At 45.6% G+C, this 22,684-nt stretch overlaps 1 protein-coding gene across 2 annotated transcripts; it reads right to left on the bottom strand.

The window, feature by feature from the left end:
• Positions 1-628: 628 nt before the first annotated feature.
• On the bottom strand, positions 629-18,839 carry Dbp21E2 (putative ATP-dependent RNA helicase Dbp21E2). 2 transcript variants are annotated; one of them, XM_070521718.1, is made up of 7 exons: positions 18,525-18,839; positions 18,040-18,444; positions 16,183-16,464; positions 12,150-12,272; positions 7,627-7,950; positions 6,384-6,629; positions 629-2,629 (listed from the first exon to the last, which is right to left on the bottom strand). In XM_070521718.1, the coding sequence occupies exons 1-7, from the start codon at positions 18,585-18,587 to the stop codon at positions 2,591-2,593; spliced, it is 1,482 nt and encodes a 493-aa protein (XP_070377819.1). In that variant the 5' UTR covers positions 18,588-18,839; the 3' UTR covers positions 629-2,590. The 2 variants fall into 2 exon arrangements, with proteins under 2 accessions (XP_070377819.1, XP_065280831.2); XM_065424759.2 differs by having other exon boundaries at positions 18,040-18,423; positions 18,525-18,834.
• Positions 18,840-22,684: the final 3,845 nt, after the last annotated feature.

Here is a 22,684-nt window from a genome sequence, read left to right on the forward strand (position 1 = left end):
CCCGCCCCAAAAAAGTGCACATTACGATTGAGTAATAAAGTAGAATGTCAGGATTAAAATATCTGAAGCATTATGTCATTTTTCCCAACCCTCCCCCAGCCCTCGCCACCCCTGGACCCCATCAAGGACACAATAGTGTTCTCTCTCTCTCTCTCTAGAGGCTCAAGCAGAGCGGTTGCCCTGCAGGGTTGCTACATAAATGTCCACCTAGTGGACATGTCCATTTCGTCTGCTGCTGTTCTGATTCGCCGGGGCTTGGGTACGCATCAGGAGACAGCCAATCAGCACCTAATTCAACAGCACACAAAATGGACATGTTCACGATAGGTGGACACTTACAGAATAGACGCCCTGGTGACTTCTTGGGAACCAGACAAAGCCATACCAACTAGGGCGATCTGTCACCAGTGCAAAGAAAACTTCAATACAAGCTGTTCTGAATTTTTGGGATGACAAAACGTTCAAAATGTGTGTTTTGCTGCTGCTATGCCTTCACAATTGCCATTTCTGTTTACTACATTCAGCAAACGCATGCAAGCCTGCTGAAAAGAGGCAACAGAATAGTGTGTCAGCTATTCAAACACTGGCATTCACAAATTAGTATAACATCACTAAAGCAGAATTTAAAAAAAAATTAAATTATGGTGTTTTACGTGCCGAAACCACTTTCTGATTATGAGGCACGCCGTAGCGGAGAGCTCCGGAAATTTCGACCACCTGGGGTTCTTTAACATGCACCTAAATCTAAGTACACAGGTGTTTTCGCATTTCGCCCCCATCGAAATGTAACCGCCATGGCCGGGATTCGATCCCGCGACCTTGTGCTCAGCAGCCTACCATAGCCACTGAGCAACCACGGCGGGTGCAGAATTAATTGTGCAACCTAAAGTGGCCATGACAAAGCCATCCAGCTATTCCTTTATTACCATTGTAACTGAGAGTAGAGGAGGCCAGTATGGTTATACAATGAAATCTCAATATTGTTACGGCACAACCAAGAGTGGCGCCAGTCAGAAGATGACGGCTTAACGTGTGTAGGTGGAATCCGTCTCGACAGCCATCTTGTTTATGCATAGTTGTCTCTCTTGTAAATATTGTAAATAGATTGTTATCTGTGACTTCTGCAAATTAACAATACAATTCAAAATCTCTTAATTCGAACTGACGGCTCATTCGGCCTGCTCCATTGGTCCTGACAAAATCCTGTGTATTTGAATAGAGAAAAGCTCCCATGTATTCAAACTCCAAAAAACACGCAACGGTTAATTTGAACGAAATCTCCCACTCCCATGCACCATATTTTGGCCAAACCCAAGGCAAAGGCAAAGCTTTGATGCATCTCTAGCTATCGTAATGTCGCATACCATAAAAATTATGACGAAAGATGCCTGGGAAGCCGAGACTGAACTTGAGCAAGCAGAGCAGTGCACGCCCTCATTTTCTTTCAGGCTTAAGAGGAGAAGGAAGGAGCCACCAATGCGCGCTAGTGCATGCTTGCTCATGTTAAAGAGCGCTCAATGACGTCATCAATATGGGGCACACGTCACGCTACAGTCTTTCTTGGCTCACCGTTGCATGTTTGCCATTGCACCATGGCAAACAGCGAGTGAGGTGCGACCTTATCACACTTCGACTTTATACGGAACCCAGGCTTCTTCCGGCACATGTCGCATGATGTTGGAGGAAACATTTACACACATTTACAGTGTGAGGTTAGTGATGGTTCTGGTTTTGTGCTCTATATATTAAAGGGGTTCTCCTTAGCTCGGACTCCATTTTAATAAATTTCCAGTTTTCTTGGAGTTTGAATTGACCGTATTCTACTGTGCACCCATAAGTTGGGCTCTCGGCACACATTTTAAGCCAAGACTTTGATTTAAAACTTCTGCCTCTAACCTTGTGCCAATGGCAGAGACTAGCATTTTGGTGTACCTTGCGCGATGTCAAGAAGTGGGGGCTATCACTGTGTCGTCTGCTCAGAAACATTCTGAAACCATGTGGCTGCCAAATGCATCTCAAGCTGACCACTGAGATGCACATCAGTGATCAGCTTGAGATGCACATGTGAAAGCGAAACCATGCGTAGCCTGTGCACATTGACCACACAGAACACCTGGTCAATGGAACACCTGGTCAGCTTTTCATCTCCTGTCATGGTTGAATACTGCTGCATGGTCCTACTGCAATGCAAAAAAAATTCAAATAATTTTTTTTATTGCACTGGATGCGCTCAAGTTTTGCCAGTTTGCTTTGGGACATGTAAAGTTTACCATGTAAAGCATACTTCACACTCAGAAATTTGGTGTTGTCGTCCCTTTAATCCGAGCAGGTTTCAGACGTCATGTAGAAGATAAGGATCTAGACTGTATATTTCTCATGGCATACAACTTTCTGTAATGAGCTCTCATTGCTAAGCAACAGAAGACCACCGGACATGAAGTAAGCTGGCCACTCTTGAGCTCCAGTCTATGATCACCAATCTTTGAGGCCATTTCACCACCTATTGACTACTGCATTACAGCCTGCATGTTCTGTTGGCTCTCTTCTTCAGCTCTCCATCTTGTTGAAATAGGCTGCTCCTGCTGGGCCGTCACCTAGCACTGACTGGCCTTGCCTCACGGGCTGCTATCTGCATGAACAAAACACAAGAACGGATATCACCAACTGTTCATTTGCAAGTGCGGAAGCAAACTACATCATAGACCTCTTATAAATGGAAGTGCTGGAGTCTTGAACACCCGCACAATGACCAAAACAATTTTCAAAGCCTGCGCAAGTGCAAAACACGCAGACCAAGCAACTGTGTCCATCTGACAATCGAAGTACGACCAAGTTTTCAATTTGTGAATGATAATAAGCTTAGAACCAGAGGACCAGCCTTTACAGAAGGTGTTCACAGCAAGCAGACAAAGTAACACAAGCAAAAAAGCAAAAGAGGAAAGCATTTACTTTTCGCACAAACTCAAATGCTGCAGAGCGACAACACACATGCATTTGGTGTGCAGTGCTGCCTGGAGCGCAAGCTACTGATGAGTGGCTAGAGCACAGCATGTGTATTATTTTATTGAGAGCAGTTTACAGAATTGTGATACTGTTCTTTTGTTGCAGAGTTACAGAATTGTAAACTTGATACTAGAGTTTTCTTCTTTTAAATATAATTTCTGAGCTTTCAAAGATTTTGCACTTAAAGTTGGGAGCATAAGTTGAAATTCCACTTCCTAGAGTTGCTAGATTTTAACTTTTTTTAAATGCAACAAACCTCATCAAATTTGGTGCAGTGATTGATGAGCAAAGCGAAGAAAAAGCTCACAAGCTGCTTAAAGGGACTGTCTACTGTTTTTCATACTTCCTCTTTCGTACCCCAAAAGAAAGCTTACCATTCGAAGTGTCTAAGCATGCAGCAGTTTCTCTGGAAAATGAGCAGAAATTCATAGAACACAATTTTTTTATCTGCGTTGCCCACAGACGCTCACAACACTGATTACTGGACACGATGCCGATGCCAATACCATGCCAGCAAAAGTGAGAAAGTGGAAGTCCATCGAGTTTCTGGAGGAATGGCTACCTTATGTTAAACACTGAAATTATTACCATAATGGCTGTCCTCAGCATGTGACATGTTGCATAGTTATCTTTTTCTTGGAACCTATAATCACGTGTTCCCTACAGGATCAGTCTGTGTAGTCAATCCTAGCCTTTTTCGCAACAGTAAAGCAGGGACATCATGGTAAGGAATGCCTACACCAGTACTGTGATGAAACTGGCATGCCTTAAGAGAACGCTTTAGCTCGGGCCCAACTCCGATCCCGCCTATTCAAATACACGTAAAACACACAATCAATTTTCAAAGATAACCACTGGGCTGATATTTATGAAATTTGCTGCATTTGAGGGAGCGAGTTAAATTCTAGTGACTGCTGGAAGAGGAACTTCCATCTAGGGCCTGAAATTTTATAAAAAGGAATTATAAGAAACTTGTAAGTTTGAAGAACATAGAAGCGTAAAGTTTACAAATTCGTAGCTCTGCGCTAAGAAAAGATATCGCAGTTCCGTAAACTGCAACTGTTCGAGCATCCAAAACGGATAAATTTAATATGTCAATTTATATCTTACATGAATTTGTTACATTGTTTACAAAGGTAATGCTAGTTTTACTCACACATTAGGGGATTATTTGAGGGCCACATGTTTCATACAAATTTTGTCCGCTTTAGATGTACTATTAGGTGCAGTTTACAGAATTGTGACATTGTTTTTCAATGCTGAGATATAGAGTTGTGAGCATGATAGTTCCATTTGTTCAGAATCTGTAATTTTTTCCAATCTTTATTAAAAATTTAAACCTAAATAAAAAATTCGATACCAACAGTCACTAGATTTTAACTTTTTCTTTTGAATTCAACCAACCTCATCAAATTTGATGCTGTGGTTGCAGAGAAAAATGATTTCTCCTTTCTCAAGTATTTTAGATAGAAGCCTCCAAGCTAAAGCTCCCTCTTAAAAGTACAATGCATTTTTGATGTTCTGAAAAAGACTGCCACCCTCACCCCTCTCTCACAATGTAACTCGCACTGTGCATTAGATGTCAAGAGGGAATAAAGTCAACAATCGATACCGTATAGACTCATGTAAGGAATGCACCCCCAACCTGGCAGCCCAACATAATGAAACAGAATTCTAAGGGAGAAGCTATTCCATTTGGAGTCCCGACTGCGCTTGGCGTTGCTAGATGGCGAGAGCCTCGGCGTGCACAAGTCGTCCGCTGGGCTGGCACCATTTCGAACAAAACGTCGGTCCCGTGTAGGGGCCGCACCTCATCAAAATTGTAAAAAAAGAGAAAAAGTACGGCCCTTACATACGTCTATATGGTAATTCGGACATGTTTGATTATTCAGACATACCCACAGCACCACCACTAACCCCATAGACTTAATGTATAAGGACGACTGAAATTTCGGACTCTAACTGCACGAATGCGTGCTAATATGGCCACCCAGTCCAGCAGAAACAGTTGTAGTATTTTCGTTGTGTGTATCTGGCATGGTTGCCAGTCATGTTGCCAGCGCCCTGTGAAAATGAAACTAGCGAAGCCTAGTTGTTCTAGTAGTTCACGTGGAGTGAAAGCATAACGATGATCCAGATTCACGCGAAAGATGGCATGCTGGGCACTGTCAAGAATGCTGTCACTCGTAGACGCCGATGTGTCTTGTACTACAGTCACGCGAAATTAAAGGTATCACCGGAAGCGACGATCCAATACGGCACAACATTTTTGGCCACATGTGGAATAAATTCACTTATTTTTGAGCTAACCCAATATTTCGGACTCCCGATTATTCAGACATTTTGGCGATCCCAATCGAGTCTGGATTACCAATCGGCAACTGTACCTGAGGACCCATCAATGCACAACTCCGTTTGCCTGCACAAAGGCAGCGCCACTTTTCAATATGCACTAACCAAAAATAAGAAGTTACTCTCTTATGCAAAGAAAGGTTGGCATAAGGGCATAAAATGCAATTTCAGGCAATAAATTAATGAATCCAAGCAGAATAACTCTCCATGCCCAGTTTTTTGGTTATGTTACTCGTTACTCTTGGTTACTTGTTACTCTCTGAATGAACTATGTAATCTTGCTGAGCTCACAGAGCTAGAAAAAGAAATCGAATATGACAGACTAAATATTTTTTTCTTAGTGATCATCAATCAAGTAAGAATAAGACATGAGCAATATTTTCAAATAAAAACTGATGAAATATCCATATACTAGCACAGTATGCATATACCCCTCGAACAGTGCGTAATGACTGCTCCAAATATAGTTTCTTTCCTAGGGCCATTCAACACTGGAATTATTTACTGGAATCAGTTGTCACACCAAATTCTGCCAGGAACTTTTCTAAACACTATATGCCTTGTGTACCCGATGCTCTGTCATATAGGTGTTATCGTGTCGAGTGTGATTTGTTCATTTTTCTTTGGTTTGCCTCTTTGCCTGTTCTTGTGTGTTTAGTCCTTCGCTTTTGATGTATCAGAAATGTCGTTTTTTTTTTCTCCTTTTCTTACAAATGCACTTCCTTTATGTGCCCTATCCACTCCTACAATAGCTCGTAAAGGCAGACAGTACGAATGAATGAAAATGAAATGTGACCGTACACAGAGTGGTTGACAATGTCTCTCCGTGAAGCAATGCCACATGTATTTTGTGCACCACTTTCAGAGCAAAATTAGGTACAATTCCTAGTTTACAGGATACATGCATGCTCATTTCCATGCCCGTTTCCGCCAATGTGACACGTGATCTTCTCATTCCCACCGCAATCCAAAAGCATGTTCTTAACGGCAGACAGGCCCTCTAACACTGAACAAGGACCAACGCTGACCTCAATGCTTTGCGCCAGGTGTGCGTCAGCTGCGGAGGCCACGAGGCTTATGACAGTGGCATGTGGACTGCCCTGCAGCCGTCCCACACGACCTGCCCGGTGGAGGTAGTCGGGTACGTGCGCAGGCAAGTCGAAGTTAATCACACGGCTGGCACGTGAAGTGTCCAGACCTCGTGAGCCCAGGTCGGTGCACACCAAAAGATCTGTCTCGCCCTCGGCGAAGCGTGCATACTGCCGTTGCCGCTCCTGAAACAGATACCCAGCATGAAGCTCATTCAACTAGGAATACAGTCTAAATCAGGACTGGGCAGCTGATGCAAAACCGCCCGGTGCAAATCAATTTCTAAGCTAATCTTTTTATTCTTTCTTTATTATTTCTTATTTTTTCCAGCGAAAATCATGTGAGTCAATGACACTGGCATAGAATCGTTCAACATGTGTGACATTACCCATGGTTGGTCTAATTCTAAGCAGCTTGCCTTCTATCACAGCAGAGAGTTGTCATTCCCCAGCAGTGTTGTTAGCCTAGGTTCGTAACCTAATCTTGCCAACAGCCACAAGCCTAAACAGTTCGGAGAAAAAGAAGGTACCTGCTTTGAAAACACCACTTTCAGCCGTGTCAAAGACCTGATGGTGGAACGCGAGTCCAATTCAGCATACTGCATTTTTCTGTAAATAACCTGCGTCCTCATACAACCCACAACCGCAGTTACAACACCCAGAAAGAAGAATAAAAGGCCCATCCATATAACATGCAGAAACAACTGCACACAACAACGCTCAAATCTTTATAGAAACAGTCACGTGGATGACAACTCTTCCATGTCGCACCTTCAGCCAGCAGCTGTGTCCCCACCATTTTGGTGACGCTGATATCTTCTGCTACATTGCAAAGAACTGCAGTCTAGCGCAACTCCCATTGTCCGAGTTCTGGTTTGCTGGTGTCGCATGCACTATAACCCAACTGCTAACCCAGCAAAATGATTGACCATGAAAGAGAGAAGAGAGAGCCTCAATAAGTGAGGTGGGATTCCTCAGGAGGTAGCAAAACTTAAATGGCAAAGAACTCTGATTTGATATGAAATACCTTAAAGCAATATTTGCATATCATCTGCACCCTTATTTGACTGTTACACGCAAAAATACTGTATGTGGCTTGCAGGTGGGGTTCTGTATACATCCTCACTTGACTGCTAACGTCACTTCCTTTATGGCAAAGCCTCTAATTCCGCACGCACAGTACCTGGACAGACATTTCCCCATGGAGGCAGGCAGCATCCATGCCGTTCTCACGGAGCAGGTGGCCCAGCCACTGGCAGCAAGCGTTCGTGTTGGCGAACACCAGCTGTGCCTGCCCCCTGCGCTGCAGCAGTTCCATCAGCTTGGCCATCTTGGCCGCAGCACGCACGCGCAGGAATCGGTGCTCCACGTGGGGCAGCAGCCGGTGCAGCTGTGGGCTGGTGATGCGCAACAGCTGTCCTTCCTGGTCACCCAGCAATTCCGACAAGGCTTCCTTCTGGGGCCGCGCAGCACCTACCAGCACCAGCTGTGCATCCGGCCGCACTACCTGCGGTCAGTTGGGCGATATGCACATGGCATCACTGCACCTCGCAGACCAAGCAGCTGACATTGTTTTCAAGAGCTACGAAATCATCTCTCTTCCACACACGCTGGCGCGTGCTTCTTTCTGGCTGCTTGTTTGCATCTAAGTTCGAAGGAACATATGTATCACGTGCGCATTTTTCAAATATTATTAGGACACAATTGTTTCATTTATGTGCTTTCTACCCTTACTGCACTGGCCGCCTGCTGTGTAAACGCACGGTAGCTGCGTTCACCCAAAAAAACTATTAATGACGTAAGTGGTACCTGACACTATCCACAATTTCACAGCAATGTGGTACATTACACTAGCATCTTGCTTCAATCTGCAAACAACTTTTTTTCAAGTACTCTACAGTGCTGCCAAAGCTAACAGGCATACTGTGGCTTCCAACAGCTGCTTTCTGTCATACTAGCAAATGCTTGTTGGAGTCTAAACAGCGTGAAAGGACAGGACAAGCTAGGACACGAATGACAAAGTGCTGACAAGATGATTTTTCAACGCTTGTCAACACTCGAGCTCAAACGCTTTCTGTGCATTTCCACAGCCATGATGTGCATGTTGACAGGGACAGTGCTACTGGAAGAGTGCTCTAAGCTGGACAGACACCTACCTAAGCAATTAATGCTTACCGTTTCATTATGACAGACCAGAAGCTGTGCATTACTTTCAATTATGTACTGGAACCTGCTGTTGATACTGCTGATGTGTTTTTTCGTATGACCACAGAAAATTGGCCGCCTGCTCAAGAACTGAAAAAGTTTAAAGTCAGGAAATTACCAAAACAAATGAAGGTAGTGCAGGTTTAATAATAAGTGATCTATTCAGTCAAACCCTTTACAAGAATAAAAAAACAAACTGGCATTATAAGTGCTTAATGTCTTAAAGTTAAATGCTACTTGCCCAATGCCTCATACACATACTCAATGGCATTAAAAGAATTCTGTCTGCAGCACAGTGATTTTTCACAATTCATTCAGCTACCAGATGCATACTCTTGCTCCTAATGTTAGCATTATTCCCTGCTTGCAATAGACATTTGTGAAGCAATCTGAAATAATCCTACATAAATTATGTCTATCAATGCTTTAGATTGCAAAATTAATTTTTACATTGCAAGCCAACTTACTGAATTCACTGCAGCCTGCAGGAGCTACCATCCTCTCAATGTCTAGTGTATTTAGAAGGGCACACGTAGCAGCAACTTCCGATATAATAATAACGGGAAGAAGAAAGTTAAGGTCCAAGACAATGGCATTAAAGGGCCACTAAATAGAAAAAAAAACTGTAATTAGCTGTATCAGTAAACTCTTCAAAAATATCCGGAAAGCCATTCTTACCACGACAAGAGGATTGATGAGCCAGAGAAGGTGCAGGAAATTAAAGTGCAGGATGGGAACCTCACTTTGAAGTTCACACACCAGCTCGCTGTGACGTCATGGATTCTGGCAGTGCCTGCTTTGGCTTAGTGAACTTGTTTACTGCCAAAGACTAAAGTTAGCGAAAAAAGAGTACCTTTACCGATCCACAATGGCCCAAATACAAAAAAGTTTTGCATTCCATGTCACCACACTGACATACTGGCACTGGGACATCGATGAGAGAGAGCTTACTTTCATTGTCTCTTTTCTAATGAACAACCTCTTATTGTGATGTAAACAAAAACGGAGTTGTGAAAGCCCACACAAAATCAGTATAAACCAGTGCAGTCTTTCTTTTTAGTGTCCCTTCACCTGTGCGGCACAGGAATTTCTCTCAGAATTGGCAACCAATCTGAAAATAGCAGTTATCTTATCAGTAAATCTTCATAATTTATGAGATGTGAGACAGCAACGGCCTATGCTCATAGCTCATTGCTTACTCAGTTGCTCTGTAGTTTGGTCACGTCTGGTGTAACGTGAACGCAACTGCTTCGACAGGTGCCACTATTCCCAGACAATAGATCAACCTAAATAATGTTTGCCTGTCTTTTATGCGCAGCACCAAAGGAACTTCTTTTGAGGCATACATTATTCTTAACCCTTCAGGGGCCGAAGACGAAAATATAGGGCGCGGCGAACAAGTCCCAAATGGGTGATGCTGTGTATTTACGACACCATCTGTACTACTATAAAACATGCAAATGTTTCAACTCCCTGTTGCCCACCCAGCAAGTGCCGCCAACCTGTGCAGATAAAATAATTTTTTTTTTTAATTCGTAGTCTCTTGTTTTTAATTCCAAGGCTTGTTTATGCTGGCACATTGGTGACTACTTGCAAATCCGCGCAGGCGTTAGTTTTGGTTTCGTCTTGCGCGCCGTTTCTGCTTGTCATGCTCAGAAAAACTGATGTCTATCTGGTTTCTAATCTCTCAAAGGGTCACCACTAGATGCTCTCTCTTTTATTGCTCACAGGGGAGTGATCACACCTGTTCACAGGTGGGCACTGGTATTACAAACGATGCTGTCATGCCTGCGTTTCTTTTCTTGAGACTCACGAAAATTGATTGCCCCTCGTTGGCAATGGGAAAAGCATTACCACAAGTTTCCGACTCGTTTCGTTTTTATGATGGGCACACAACCGTTGAGTTTTCTTGCATGCGCTCAGATAAAAAGTTCGATTACACTATGAATGTATGTGCCGGTTGATCTTCTGCATGTGATTCGAGCGGTGATGTTTTAATGTGGACTGCTGCTCAAGTGCTGAGTCAGAATAGTATACTTATTCCAGTGTATATCTACTTTTTTATTGTTGCTATGAGTTTTTATGCAAGCCAATCTGCATTCATGAATAAACAATACTTGTTCACATATGGAAAATATTTTTCGTCACCTTATGGTTTATGGTCACTTAACTTTTTCTGAAATAGGTCACTCTGAAGATTTTAAATGTGAAAAGAAAAAATGCAACTCTGGAAGTCTCATTCAGCAAAAAAGAAATTGACCTTCAAAGAGCTAAACAAACAAAATCGATTATGGAGTTGTCGGACTAAATATTTCTAGACAACCTCATGTAAATAATTGTCAAACAGTTTTTAGACATATGATGGTGCGATAAAGGTTGTCTTACCTGTCAGAATTTCTCACATCTCTAGTTTTTGGCACGAATGACTAGTGCAAAAAGTTGGTGTTATCTTATGAATGCTAATTCAGAGAACTCTGATAGCGATTACAAGGCGTCTTAAAAGTAACAATGGTGGTGATGAAGAGGCCAGGTTGCCTGTAGAACACAAGTTACCTCAACTAAAATCATGAATTAGGATAATTCCTAACTTTTGCTTGAATTTTGAAACTGAAAATTTTGCTATATCTTCAGCAACATATCAACAATAAGAGCATTTGATTTTAAAGACTTCTTATTTTAAGAAGTTACTTAGAATTAAGAGACTTTAAAGTGACCCTGAAAGACTTTTCTATCTAATCATCTCACGAATTTTATGGCGCCAACGTTTTTCCAATCCTTCAACAACAAATGGAGTTATGGCACCGCTACATGGCTTTCTCTCTCTTTTCGTCTCCACTAGCGTGTTGGAAGCTATGCTGTGGAGAAGAAACGAATGCAAAGCACCGGAGAAACGTTTAATGCCGTGACGGCGAAAGAGCTTGTTGCAGCACTTTGTGGCGGCCACGATAGACTACGCCATGCAGCACGCTGCTGCCATCACAGAGGCTATGTACAGCATATGCAGCTACGCACAGTGCAAAGATGAAATGACTTTTCTGTCTTCCTGAGATCGCAGACATATGTATTTATTTATTTAGCTCGAAATGACCAATTATGTATTACTGAGAATGTTCTTGTGATCACGAAATCAGCCAACAGTGTTGGTCTTCCAGCTGCTTTCGATCAGCTTTCGATGATGACACTGCGGATGCAAGAGCAAGCGTCTTTTGACTGCCTTTGACACGACATTGTAAATTCCCTGCTGCACGCAGCACAATGATATTTAGCTCACATATTCTAATGTTTGGCTCACAGGAAGGAAGATGTGGGTGGTACAATGTGTATGTCTTGCGTGTGGTGTGCACAAATGGGCAGCATGCGGAGAGCGTGAGGGAAGAGTCGCGGAGTGCATTAATAAAGGGAATGTTTACGACGAACGTGTAGGCCTGTCATCGTTCGTAGCAGATGTTTCGAACAAGTGGTGGGATCTTCATGCACCTATTATTTTGAGAAGCACCGCACCTCATCCACAATGCTGGTCATGGAGTCACGGAAGCTGTCGTCGAGCAAGGTGTCCACCTCGTCCAGCACTAGCCGTCTCACACGCCGCAGGTTCGTACTCCGCAGCACCCCTGGAGTGGATACCTGCGCAAATCTTTTCTCAGCCATAACTAGCCACCAGTGGCTTCATCAAATGAACCAGTCACTTTGTTTGCTTATTCCACAGAATGAAAAGGTACCACCCACTTAAATTTCTTTTTCAGTAGTTAGCTGTTTTGTCACTGCAGTGTAAAGGACAGAAAAAATTATACGGAGACTGACGCTCCGGAATTTTCAGAATTGCCACCCAGAAACTTAGCCAAGCCTCATTTTAAAAGAATGGCCCATATGTAGAGAACTAAAACCAATACAAATATCTACAGCCTCGCGCCGAGAAAAAAATAAAACAAACTATAGCGATTCCTTTGGCTCCGAACTAATTTACTGTGAAGCAACATTCTTCCACAGGGAAGTAACAGAGCGATAGCTCTACTACTCCAGGTACGAACCCAGAAAATGCCTGGTTCTGTAAATATGACCTTCAAGCTCAGCCAAGGTCAAACTGGAACTTAGCCTGCCGCTACTGGCAGCTGCTGCGTATGCCACGGGGGTGTCCATATCTTGAAAGCGATCTGCAGTGTGGACAAAGTGCGACGAGTGCTGGTAGCTTCGTGTGTGCTGTGCTTTCGACGCTTAGTTCGCGCTGAAGCGAGATGCAGCATGAAGGTCAATTTGCTCACTGCTGCTGCCGCGCCGAGCAGCTCCTGTGTCCTTTCCCGAAGCAAGCAAAACCATGCTACGGCTCGACAAACTTGGTTTAGCCGCGTTCAACCATAGCAAGTTTTTCATTTTAATTTCGCTTGAATACACACATTAAATGCATACATTTAAAATACAATTTCAACAAAGCAAAACTTCCCTAGAAGGACCTGTCCGGATAACCACAGTCCCAGCAGTTTCCAGAGTACTTTCTGATTTGAATGAAATTTTCAGATAACATAGCAACAACCCTCCATACATGAGAATGGAGCTTAATTTTCCGGCGCTTGCTTTTGTTACAGCATGAAAAGTTTGCCAGAGACAAGGTAGAGAATGCAAATAATGCAATTGGATGCTGTCTTGAATTTGAAAGAACGTCAAAAAATAAAATAAAAACATTTTTATTCATTTATACTTACTATACAGTGCTTACATAATGTTCTAAATTAAAGTAAAACAAACTCAACTTATTGCACAAATTGACAACCCCAGTAAAGAATGACACACTTAACTTTTGAGTGCAAAGTCCAAAAATGGGCCCAATTTGAAATTTTTAAAATTTTGCTTACCACAAATATTTTCACTCAATATTCTTTTTGTGCATCTTTTTGTCCTACTTTCTGAATGTGAGGCAAAATATAATCAGGATCTTGTACGTGTTGCAGCTTTAAATTTTGGTGGCAGAATTTGAAAAGAAGAAGAAAAAAGCCAAAATTCAGAGATTTGACAGTTTCGGAAATCGAATTAAAAGAATCACAAATGGTTTGGGTGAAATTTACCCACATTAATCTCCTTTAAATGGTCATCCATTCTTTTGCAAAAGCCTATTGCATCATTCTGTTCAGAGTACAAAACAAGACAACATACAGTGACGTACAGAATAAGTTGCGTTTGGTGAGGCACGACTTCTGTTTTGGAGTGTCGCGTTGCGCAGCCATGAGACTTCAGCTTTCTGACGTGGCAGTAGCAGCAATGCCTGGATTCATGTGCCCCTTGAACAGCTGTTGGTAAAACTTGAATTCAAAGCCCTCGATAGCGGCATCTACATCTTGTAACCTCTGTGCTGGTTTTAGGATGTTGTATCAAATGAAAGTAATACTGGCAACCATAATAGCAAAAAAAAAGTCGGCATACACAGTGCAGGATCTTCCATCATCTCTTGTTGTTTCTATTACTTAGTTTTATTAAATGTGAGTAAACAAAGCGAATGATGTCATAAGGGCGAGCAAATGCTTTACATGACAACTACATTCTAAGCAGGCATTATTGTCACACAAACGACTACACAAGCTTCGCACACCCACAAAATGGCTTTGCCATGGTGGCACAAGGCCTTTTACACTTTGCACTTACGAAATTCGCATAGATGATGGCATCAGATTTCCCCGTGGCCAACAATTGTAAGAATCTCTGTGGGGTCCGCAAATGAGCGCTATACTTTGGCAAGCAGCTTACGTGTTCTTGCAGGTACTGCTCTGCGAAAATTTTGCTTATGGTGAATTCCAATGGTAGAGTCAGTGCAACTTTTTCTGCTCTCTCTGCAGCAGGGGTGTTCCAATGTCAGAACGAGGGCACAAGCTGCATGTTCCAATCAGATATTGAAAGTAGATTTTGAGCCACGACCGCTTTGTGGAGTAGTTGAGGCTGCTCTGCAAGAACTGGCGCAGAGGACAAACTCTGCATGATGTATTTCCTTCACGTGTGCTTTTTTTCTTCTACCGCTCACCACATTTGGTGAAATCGCAGCAGTAGCGGCTTTGGCGCTAGCAGTTAACGCCATGGACGACTCGTTGCAGTACAGGGCATTGCTTTAGCTGCTTGATAGTGACAGCACCGACTCAGATAGTTCTGATATGTACAACGAATTGGACACACAATCACAATGAAACCGTTGCTTACGAGCGGGCTTCCTAGAAAATGCTTTACATGTGCTGGCTGCAGACGCGAATGACCATACGCAGGGTAGCCAGGACAATTCTGGATGTTTTATAGCACTTCTGCTCTTCCACTATGCGATGTCACGTGGCATGTGGGTTGTGTTCCAATTGTAAATTATGAGGTGTTGCTCTACGACAGAAAGAGGGTGCTTGCTTGCAAAGGTGGTCAGCTGCTCCGAATCCACTACTGGAATTCAGCATCAGTGCCTTATGCACCGAGCAGAACAGGATAGGAAGAGGACAGAGGCAACGGTGCCGTATTCCATCCTCTTCCTGTTATAACGCCTTCAGTCATGGTGCACACATTAATGTATGCAACTTGTTCTTGCCACTTCTGTCCAGTGATATCAAGAAAAACAATTGCTGACATTCACCTTTGAGTAGCTCCATTTTACATGAGAGTGTAATGTATTGGGGCAGACGACCAATTTGCAGAAGGCACCGCTATGCCTGACATGACATTCGTTGTGCCACATTGTGCCAGCAATGACAAAAGAGTCATTTTTCCTGACTCTTATTGCTTGAGGCCATTAAAATAACTCAAGCTTGTATACACCCTTGGATAATATGAATGAGAACACTTCACTTGTGTTCAAACCACAATTCCTGTAAACATGCAAGTCGAAACCTCACTCACTGCTATTTATGTTGTTCGCCTGTGGAAGAATCCTGTTCATGGAACTTTTCCTCATACAAGCACACACAACGAAAATTAACGGGTTTGAACACAAATTTAGTGTTTCCTTTCATATTGGCCGGGTTGTGCACTTTGAGCTGGGAATTAAATTTTGCATTGTGACTGACACAATGCATTGTGACTGACAGCACAATAGTACACAGATTAAAAGTTTGAATTATGGGATTTTATGTGCCAAAACCCGGATATGATCATGAGGCACACCGTAATGGGGGACTCTGGATTAATTCTGACCACCTAGGGTTCTTTAACGTGCAACTAAATCTTAGTAAACGAGCCTATTTGAATTTCGGCCCCATCAAAATGTGGCCTCAGCAGCCAGGATCGAACCCAAGTCCTGGAGCTCAGCAGCGCAACGCCATAGCCACTAAGCTACTGCAGAGGGTACAATGAACAGTTAATTACTCTTCATTACGCTGGCTTACGGGAAAACTTACAAAGCCATCATTATATTGCCCTGACTTGCTTTCAGGATAATCTTCAGCACCTTGGAATCAAATTACATAAATTTGACACACTTATCAACCTACTTTACCATAATTTGTGACTGAAGGGAGTGAGAAAACTTTACGCCGTGTGAACTGTCAAATTATTAGAAAAACCAAATGCCGAGGACACGCACCAGCAGCTGTGCTTTGTCTACATTGGCGTGTGACACACGGCGAGAAAGCAGGCAAGCTGAGAGGCCACAGGCGCTGGCCAGAGTGTGGGCCACTCTAGCCAGCTGGTCGGCCAGCTCTCGGCTGGGGGCCACGACCAGTGCCTGCGGCTGCATCTGCTGAAGCTGCTGCAGCATGTCTTGCAGCAGGGGCAGCAGGTAGGCCAGTGTCTTGCCACTGCCGGGCTCGGCCAGACATAGCACAGGACGCTCCTTCTCGCGCGCCAGCTCCTCCAGACACTCGAGCTGTGCAAAAAAAGAATAAGAATAAAGAGGATGCCTAATTTTCAGGGAATATTTGTTTTTGCATTACTATCTCTCCCATTTATGTCACAATCTGTGGGGTCTGAGCAATAAAACAGGGACCATTTAGCGAGCCCTATGACTATTGCACAACCTCTCAAAGTGGGTGTATGCCATAGGTTATCAGGCTATCGACAACTGTGCTCTAAATAGAATATATATGTTACAGGGCTAGCTGGTTCATTCTTGCACGGAATAATAGGTGTACTTATTGGGCGGGACAGTGTGAGAGACAATTGGAACAGTTGCGAGTTAGTGCCTGTCCCTTGTCTGTCTTACTGTCCCGTCTGAAGTTTGCACTTACTTATTGCACGCCAAAACTGTGCTCTTTCAGCAATCAACAGCTCAGCTCGAAATAGTGAGCTAATATCAAGCTCCAACGCAAGTTGAGTGCCACAAGTGACAATAATGACCCAGGTTGACCTCCCTTGGTTAAAAGCCAACTGCAAAAAAATTTTGGACTACGTAAAAAGCCTAGCTTAAGATAGCAAAGATATGTGGGAGCCTTCATGCAATATTTGACGGTTGAAATAGGAGCAGAAGTGTCACGGATAGCTTGCAAAAATTGCCGTCTTTAATGCTGAAACTGAAACTAATGCTGCCATTATTGGTTGATGGAGGCAACATCTGACCCTGAGCATGCAACTCCTCTCATGCATAAATCAGTGGCTGTTAACTTGGAGGTGTTTGGCCATGCACACAGTTAATTCAAACAAGCCTGAAGCAAATGGTGGTCGACCTGAGGTGCAGATTCATACCGCATTGTGGGGTCAGCTGCAGGTACAGTTTCGAGGGGTGGTCGATTCTGGTGACCAGAGAAGCTTTGATCTCGGGATGCACGGTCAGCAAAACTGCTGCGCACATGTTTAGGGTCTGCGGGTCGTCACCATCAGCGAGGTCCTCAGGGTTGAACGCGAGACTCGACGGCGATTTGACTGCAGGAGCGGACAGGCGGTAGTGCATGGAAGGGATGGCGGTCACTGCTGCTGCTGAACATCTTCTGCCTCGAGGTGGTCTGCAGTAAAGCTTAGAACCCTGGGACTGTAGCCTGGCCTGTGACGGAAGGTCTGCGTGCGCTAAACTAGCGTAAGGTACCTTTCCATTCCATTCCATTGTAGGCAGCCAGCCATGAAAATGTCTACCGGCGTCTTCCGATGGTCGACTTGACTGCTCTAGAGAGCTCCGAAAGTCCACGACGCACATAAACACCGGGATGCGCACAATTCGGTTGAGAGCACAATTGAAATCAACTGTAATCGAGGATCAATGAGGCAAGATTGCCATTGACGAAAATGATGCGCATATCTGTAGCAGCAGTGCGGCCGCGGGCTCATGGGAAAGTTTTCGACAGGTGTCCGTTACCGTAGCTCTCTCGGCGCTCTGGCACGAGCGTGCGCTATCTGCTCTGATACAGAGGAGGGGAGCGCGCCCAGTCGAAGACGCCTCGCCAAAGGTGAGGCTTTCTAGGGCACCATGCAGCAGCCACGAAAAGCGCTTTCATGCGAGGCGATCACTTACTTGCACAGGGCTCGGCCGGGTGATGGACATCGCCTGCAGCGCGGCCAGCAGCCGCGGGTCCAGCCAGTCCGGGAACGGTTCTGCCTCAAGGGGCGGCGGCGCGTCTGCCAGCCGCCGCACCGTAAAGTGGTCGCCGTGGCTGCGCGACGAGCGTGTCCAACCGGCCGACGCAAGCGGTTGCCCCACGGTGGTCTGGCCCCAGTGCCAGTTCCGCTCCGGCCGGCGGCAGCTCACCACAGGACGCCGCATGTTGCCCATCTGACCGAGCCGCTGTAACGCGGCACGGTCTTTCTCGAGTAGCTTGTGCCGCAACTTGCGCATTTTGTGCTGAAGGTACACCGGCGTGCGCAGCGTCGCCGTCCCATTCTCGGCAGCAGTCGTCAGCTGCACAACACGGCGTGCAAGCTATGGAGACGGGCAATAGCATGCGCCGGAAAGAAGTGTGAAAGCTGCCATCATTTTTTGTATTGTCTGATTGTACGTACCTGTCTTGAAAAGAGGATGCTAAGCAGACGCTTATAACCAAACGACGGTGCTACTAATGACATATTTCGCAGCCACGCGTCAGCGCAAATCTTCAGCACACAAAACACCAAGAACCATCACACAACACATGGAGAAACGTACCTCGGCCCGTCTCGGCTTGTGGCATCTGCGTCGTCTGCTGTGTCTGTGGCGGAAGTGACGTGCAGCGTGATAGACCGCGGCTGCACCGTAGAACCGTAGAAAGTGCAGTACGCAATGGTTGTTAAAATTTTCAGTTTTCACGCTGGGAAATAAGTTTTTTGAAATACATATATTACAACTATGTGCTCCCAGCTTTCAAGCTTAGGTGTATTTGACACCTTGCTGAATTATTTTCAATCAATCTCATAAACCTAAATTCCGCCCATCGCACCACCAGGAAAGTGCGGTGGTTCAAGAGATATGGGGTGTGTCACGTGCAACATCATAGATTGCAAACAAAATCAGAGCAGTGGGGGCCGTTGCTGTATGTAGACGGCGTATCTATGTCCGTAAAGAGAGAACCACTCCTGCAAATCAAGCCATCTTTAGGCTCATTAAAGATCTTTTCTCTCTTTCTTTTTGCTCGCCAGTTACACTTTGTTACAGGAACTTCTCTTTCCCGGTCACCATTTCTGGTGGCCGGGAACCTAGAGTTTCCAATTTCCCCATTGGTCCGATGCGAAATGTTGAGAAAGAGCAAGGCAGCGGGAAGCGCTACACATGCAGCTACCTGCCCAGCCAAAAGTTCCCGAGTCCCGGCAGTAACTTCAGCAAGGCTCGGCTTCGAAAATACAAACGTTCCTAAAAGTATCAAAAACATGGCAGACTGCCTCGAGCAGTGCCAGCACATGGAAGCGCAGGTTTGTACGTAGCTACCCTCCCCACTTTAGAAACCTACAGGAGAAAGTGCCGATTGTACACCCATAGCCACCGAAAAGCGGCAATTTAGAACAGGCAGCGCTCAACCGTGCGAACGTGGCAACGGGAACGCCGACGACTGTGTACGGTCGACATCATCAGAGCAGATCGGCTGAGTGAGAGCGATCAATGTTCAGATGTGTCAGAGACACACGCTTCCGCAGTGCTAACCAGCTGTGACGATTTTATAGGCCACAGCAAAGAGCCTCCATTCCGGCCCAGTGGCGCAAATAAGATACTCATAAACTCAGTATTACCGCAAATGGAACAGCTTAGACGATAAAAATTCTTTGCCAAGTACTGTATTATTGTCACCTCTTTCCTAAACTAACACTAGCAGCTCATCAACTAGAGAAAATCCTTTTTTAAAGTTATAGATTGCTGTGAGAATAGTTGGTCAACTTTCGACAAGGCGTAAGTGGGGAATGGCCAAGGAGGATATATGAATCTTCTGGAGTGGTAGCCCCTGCAGCCGCATACTAGAGAAGCCGGCGGCGGCCATATTGATGAGGAAAAAATGGGCGGCTCCAGCACAAAAAGCCGCGGAATGCGCGCGGCGCTCCACTGCGTTTGCGGTTCCGGGGTTTCAAAAACGCTATGCGCGAAGCTCCCGGGAGCTTTCTGGTAGAAACGCGGCCTCTTGCGTGGGTTGATCTTCTGTTATTGTTTCGCACTTTTAATATTTCACTCTGAGAAGAGCTAACATAAAGGACATACGCAACTGTGCTGAATATTTTGTATCTGCTGCAGACAGTTCTAAAAAGACGCGTACGCAGCTTCGCCAGAAAGGCGAAGCACCGATTGCAAAAGCAAATTAGTTACGAAATAATGATAATACTTTTATCAACTGTATGTACCAAGTAAATTAAGCACGGTGTCACGCGCACAGTGGTAAACATATAACCGCGTAAACTCCTTGTCAAAAAGCAGGAGTGAGGAATCGCGGCGGCAGCATCTCTCGCTTCGACGTGAACGAAACGTCGAAAGCACAGAGCATATCACCGTCACTATACGCGCCATCTGCAAACATCGCTTAGAAGATGAGGCCCACGCGTGCGCGCACTTTTTACAGACCGCTTTTAAGATACGGCGCCCGCACGGCCGCGCAGTAAGCAGCAGCCGCCGGAGAATATTCATGAAGTGCCTGCTGGGATTTATCGCTCACGGCCAACGCCGACACCGGCGCCGACGACAACGGCTTTTCTGCGACACGAGCTCCTTAACGCTGCCGCGTTAAAAACGCCCCCCCTCCGTCGCCTCACACCGTGGCTCGCGGGCGACAGAAAAGGGTACGCTTCCGCACCGCCTTCCTCGCTCGCGCATGCGAGATTAAACCATGTTCGCCGGCTCACATGCAGCATACGGCGCGCGGCGACGATTTTACAGTGGAGCTGTGAGAGCCTCGCTGGGTTTCTCTTGACGTGCGCAGCTTCACCGAGCTGGGGGAGAGAGAGCTGTGAGAGAGTAAAAGCCAGAGTATAAAAATAGCATCGCGCAGCGTAAGGACACGGCGAGGGTGGGTGGGGCCCAGCGGGGGAGCAGGAGCGGCGCGCACGCGAGCGAGGAACGCGGCCCATATGCGTGCCCTCCCCTGTGGCGCGCGAGGCTGGGAGGGCAGGCGACGGAGGAGGGGCGTTCTTCGCCGGCGGCTGCTCCGATGCCCTCCTCGCCCACCATTCAGTACAGAGTGGAGACAACCGCGGCGTCTTTTACGGCGTTGGCCACGCTGGCGGATGCTGTAGTCAACGCCTCCTATAATATACTATGCCTGGAACGTGAGCCGCAAACGCGCTGCCCTTCCCTCGCCTGTACTCTCCTCCTTTTGGTACGGTGGCGAGCGCCTCTTGCGGCCAGCCCTTGTAAACACTCCGGTGGCACGGCTACCGGGAGACGCTACCGGGAGCGACGTCGGCAGCCAAGCGGCTGGCGCGGCGTGAGCTTTCGGCGGCGGCGGCAGTGGTTGCCATGGGGACCGGTACGGTGGCGCGCGCCATCCTGCGGCGCATGGTCGCAACACTCGGCAGAGAGCTCCCAATGGAAAAGAGAGCGACGTTCCAGGCATATAGTTATAGGAGGCGTTGCTGTAGTAGACCCCTTTGGCGGACGCCGTATGGATGCGTTGCCGGCGCTCGTGTATCTTGTGTGCGGTTTGGCACTACTTCACTGACCTTGCCCCAGCTCCGCTCGTCTCTGGTGTTTGCGATAGCAGAGCCACGCATAATTTTTATCGTCCTTGGACTTTATACGGATCGAACCTCACGGTGACGGCGATGCCGACAGCAAAAATGCACATGGAGTAATCGGAATTAAAGGCCTTCACATATGACATTGTTTACACAAGGAAGTACTCGCTATTCAAATATATACTGAATCTAGCTAGTGGCTACGTCATGCGAAACTTCAGTGTGCAGTACCCAAAACCTCAATTAGCATTCTGCAATTTTCTTGTGCGCTAACAGACTCATGTTCAAGTCCTGCTTTTATTCAGAAGAATTTCTCGCTGGACGATGTTAGTGGAAATGAATGAACAGAAAAATTACGAACCATACGCGTACGCAAGAGAAATGAACAGGACGAGCGCTGAACTTGCAACTTGCAGCGTTTCGCTTGTTGTAAGTGCAGCGCTCCTTCTGTCCACACATACGCGGCGCAGTAACTACACGGTAACTACATCGTACAAGCACACCTTGTATTCGAGCACCACCCGAGGCCGCTGCAAGCCAACGATGAAGTCCTCTCCCTTCTCCTACTATATAATAAAGTTGTTTCCTCCTCTCCTTTTGAAATATATGTAGCCCATATATGTGCTATATAAAAACACCACACAGTGAGGTGCGAACGAGTATTTAAGACGTAAATGTAATATTTACTTGAAGAATATTTACCTACGCGTACCTTGCCAATCGTTCCCAAACGTGCGCACGACACGGTCGTGAGCAAACGACGATCGAGAGCGTATGTTACAAGTGAAATGTTAAACCAGGCGTCATCTTTACACACGACTGGTGGAACACTGAGGTGCTTGCTACATGCTAACATGCTAACTGCCACTACGGAGGTTCGGGCTTCTTGCCTCTAGCAAGATGGCGGCGACAGGCTTCACTTTTAGGGAGCTACCTCCACTCCAGAAGTCTTTATCCATAACCTCCAAGCCTAGCACGTGCAATTTGAGAAGTAACTCAATAGCAAAGCGGCGCTAGTTGTATCCTTACAAGTACGC

The sequence above is a fragment of the Dermacentor albipictus genome, chromosome 7 (assembly GCF_038994185.2).
Source record: "Dermacentor albipictus isolate Rhodes 1998 colony chromosome 7, USDA_Dalb.pri_finalv2, whole genome shotgun sequence".
In the NCBI taxonomy this organism is placed as follows: Eukaryota; Metazoa; Arthropoda; class Arachnida; order Ixodida; family Ixodidae; genus Dermacentor; species Dermacentor albipictus.

What these genes read in the sequence shown, in the direction of transcription:
- Dbp21E2 (XM_070521718.1), bottom strand. Translation starts at nt 18,587, where the DNA reads ATGTCATTAGTAGCACCGTCGTTTGGTTATAAGCGTCTGCTTAGCATC. An exon ending in CCCGGCCGAGCCCTGTGCAA is followed by an intron (nt 16,465 to 18,039) that starts GTAAGTGATCGC and finishes TTTTTTGCACAG; the next exon opens with CTCGAGTGTCTGGAGGAGCT. An exon ending in ACCTGGCGCAAAGCATTGAG is followed by an intron (nt 2,630 to 6,383) that starts GTCAGCGTTGGT and finishes TTGTTCATGCAG; the next exon opens with ATAGCAGCCCGTGAGGCAAG.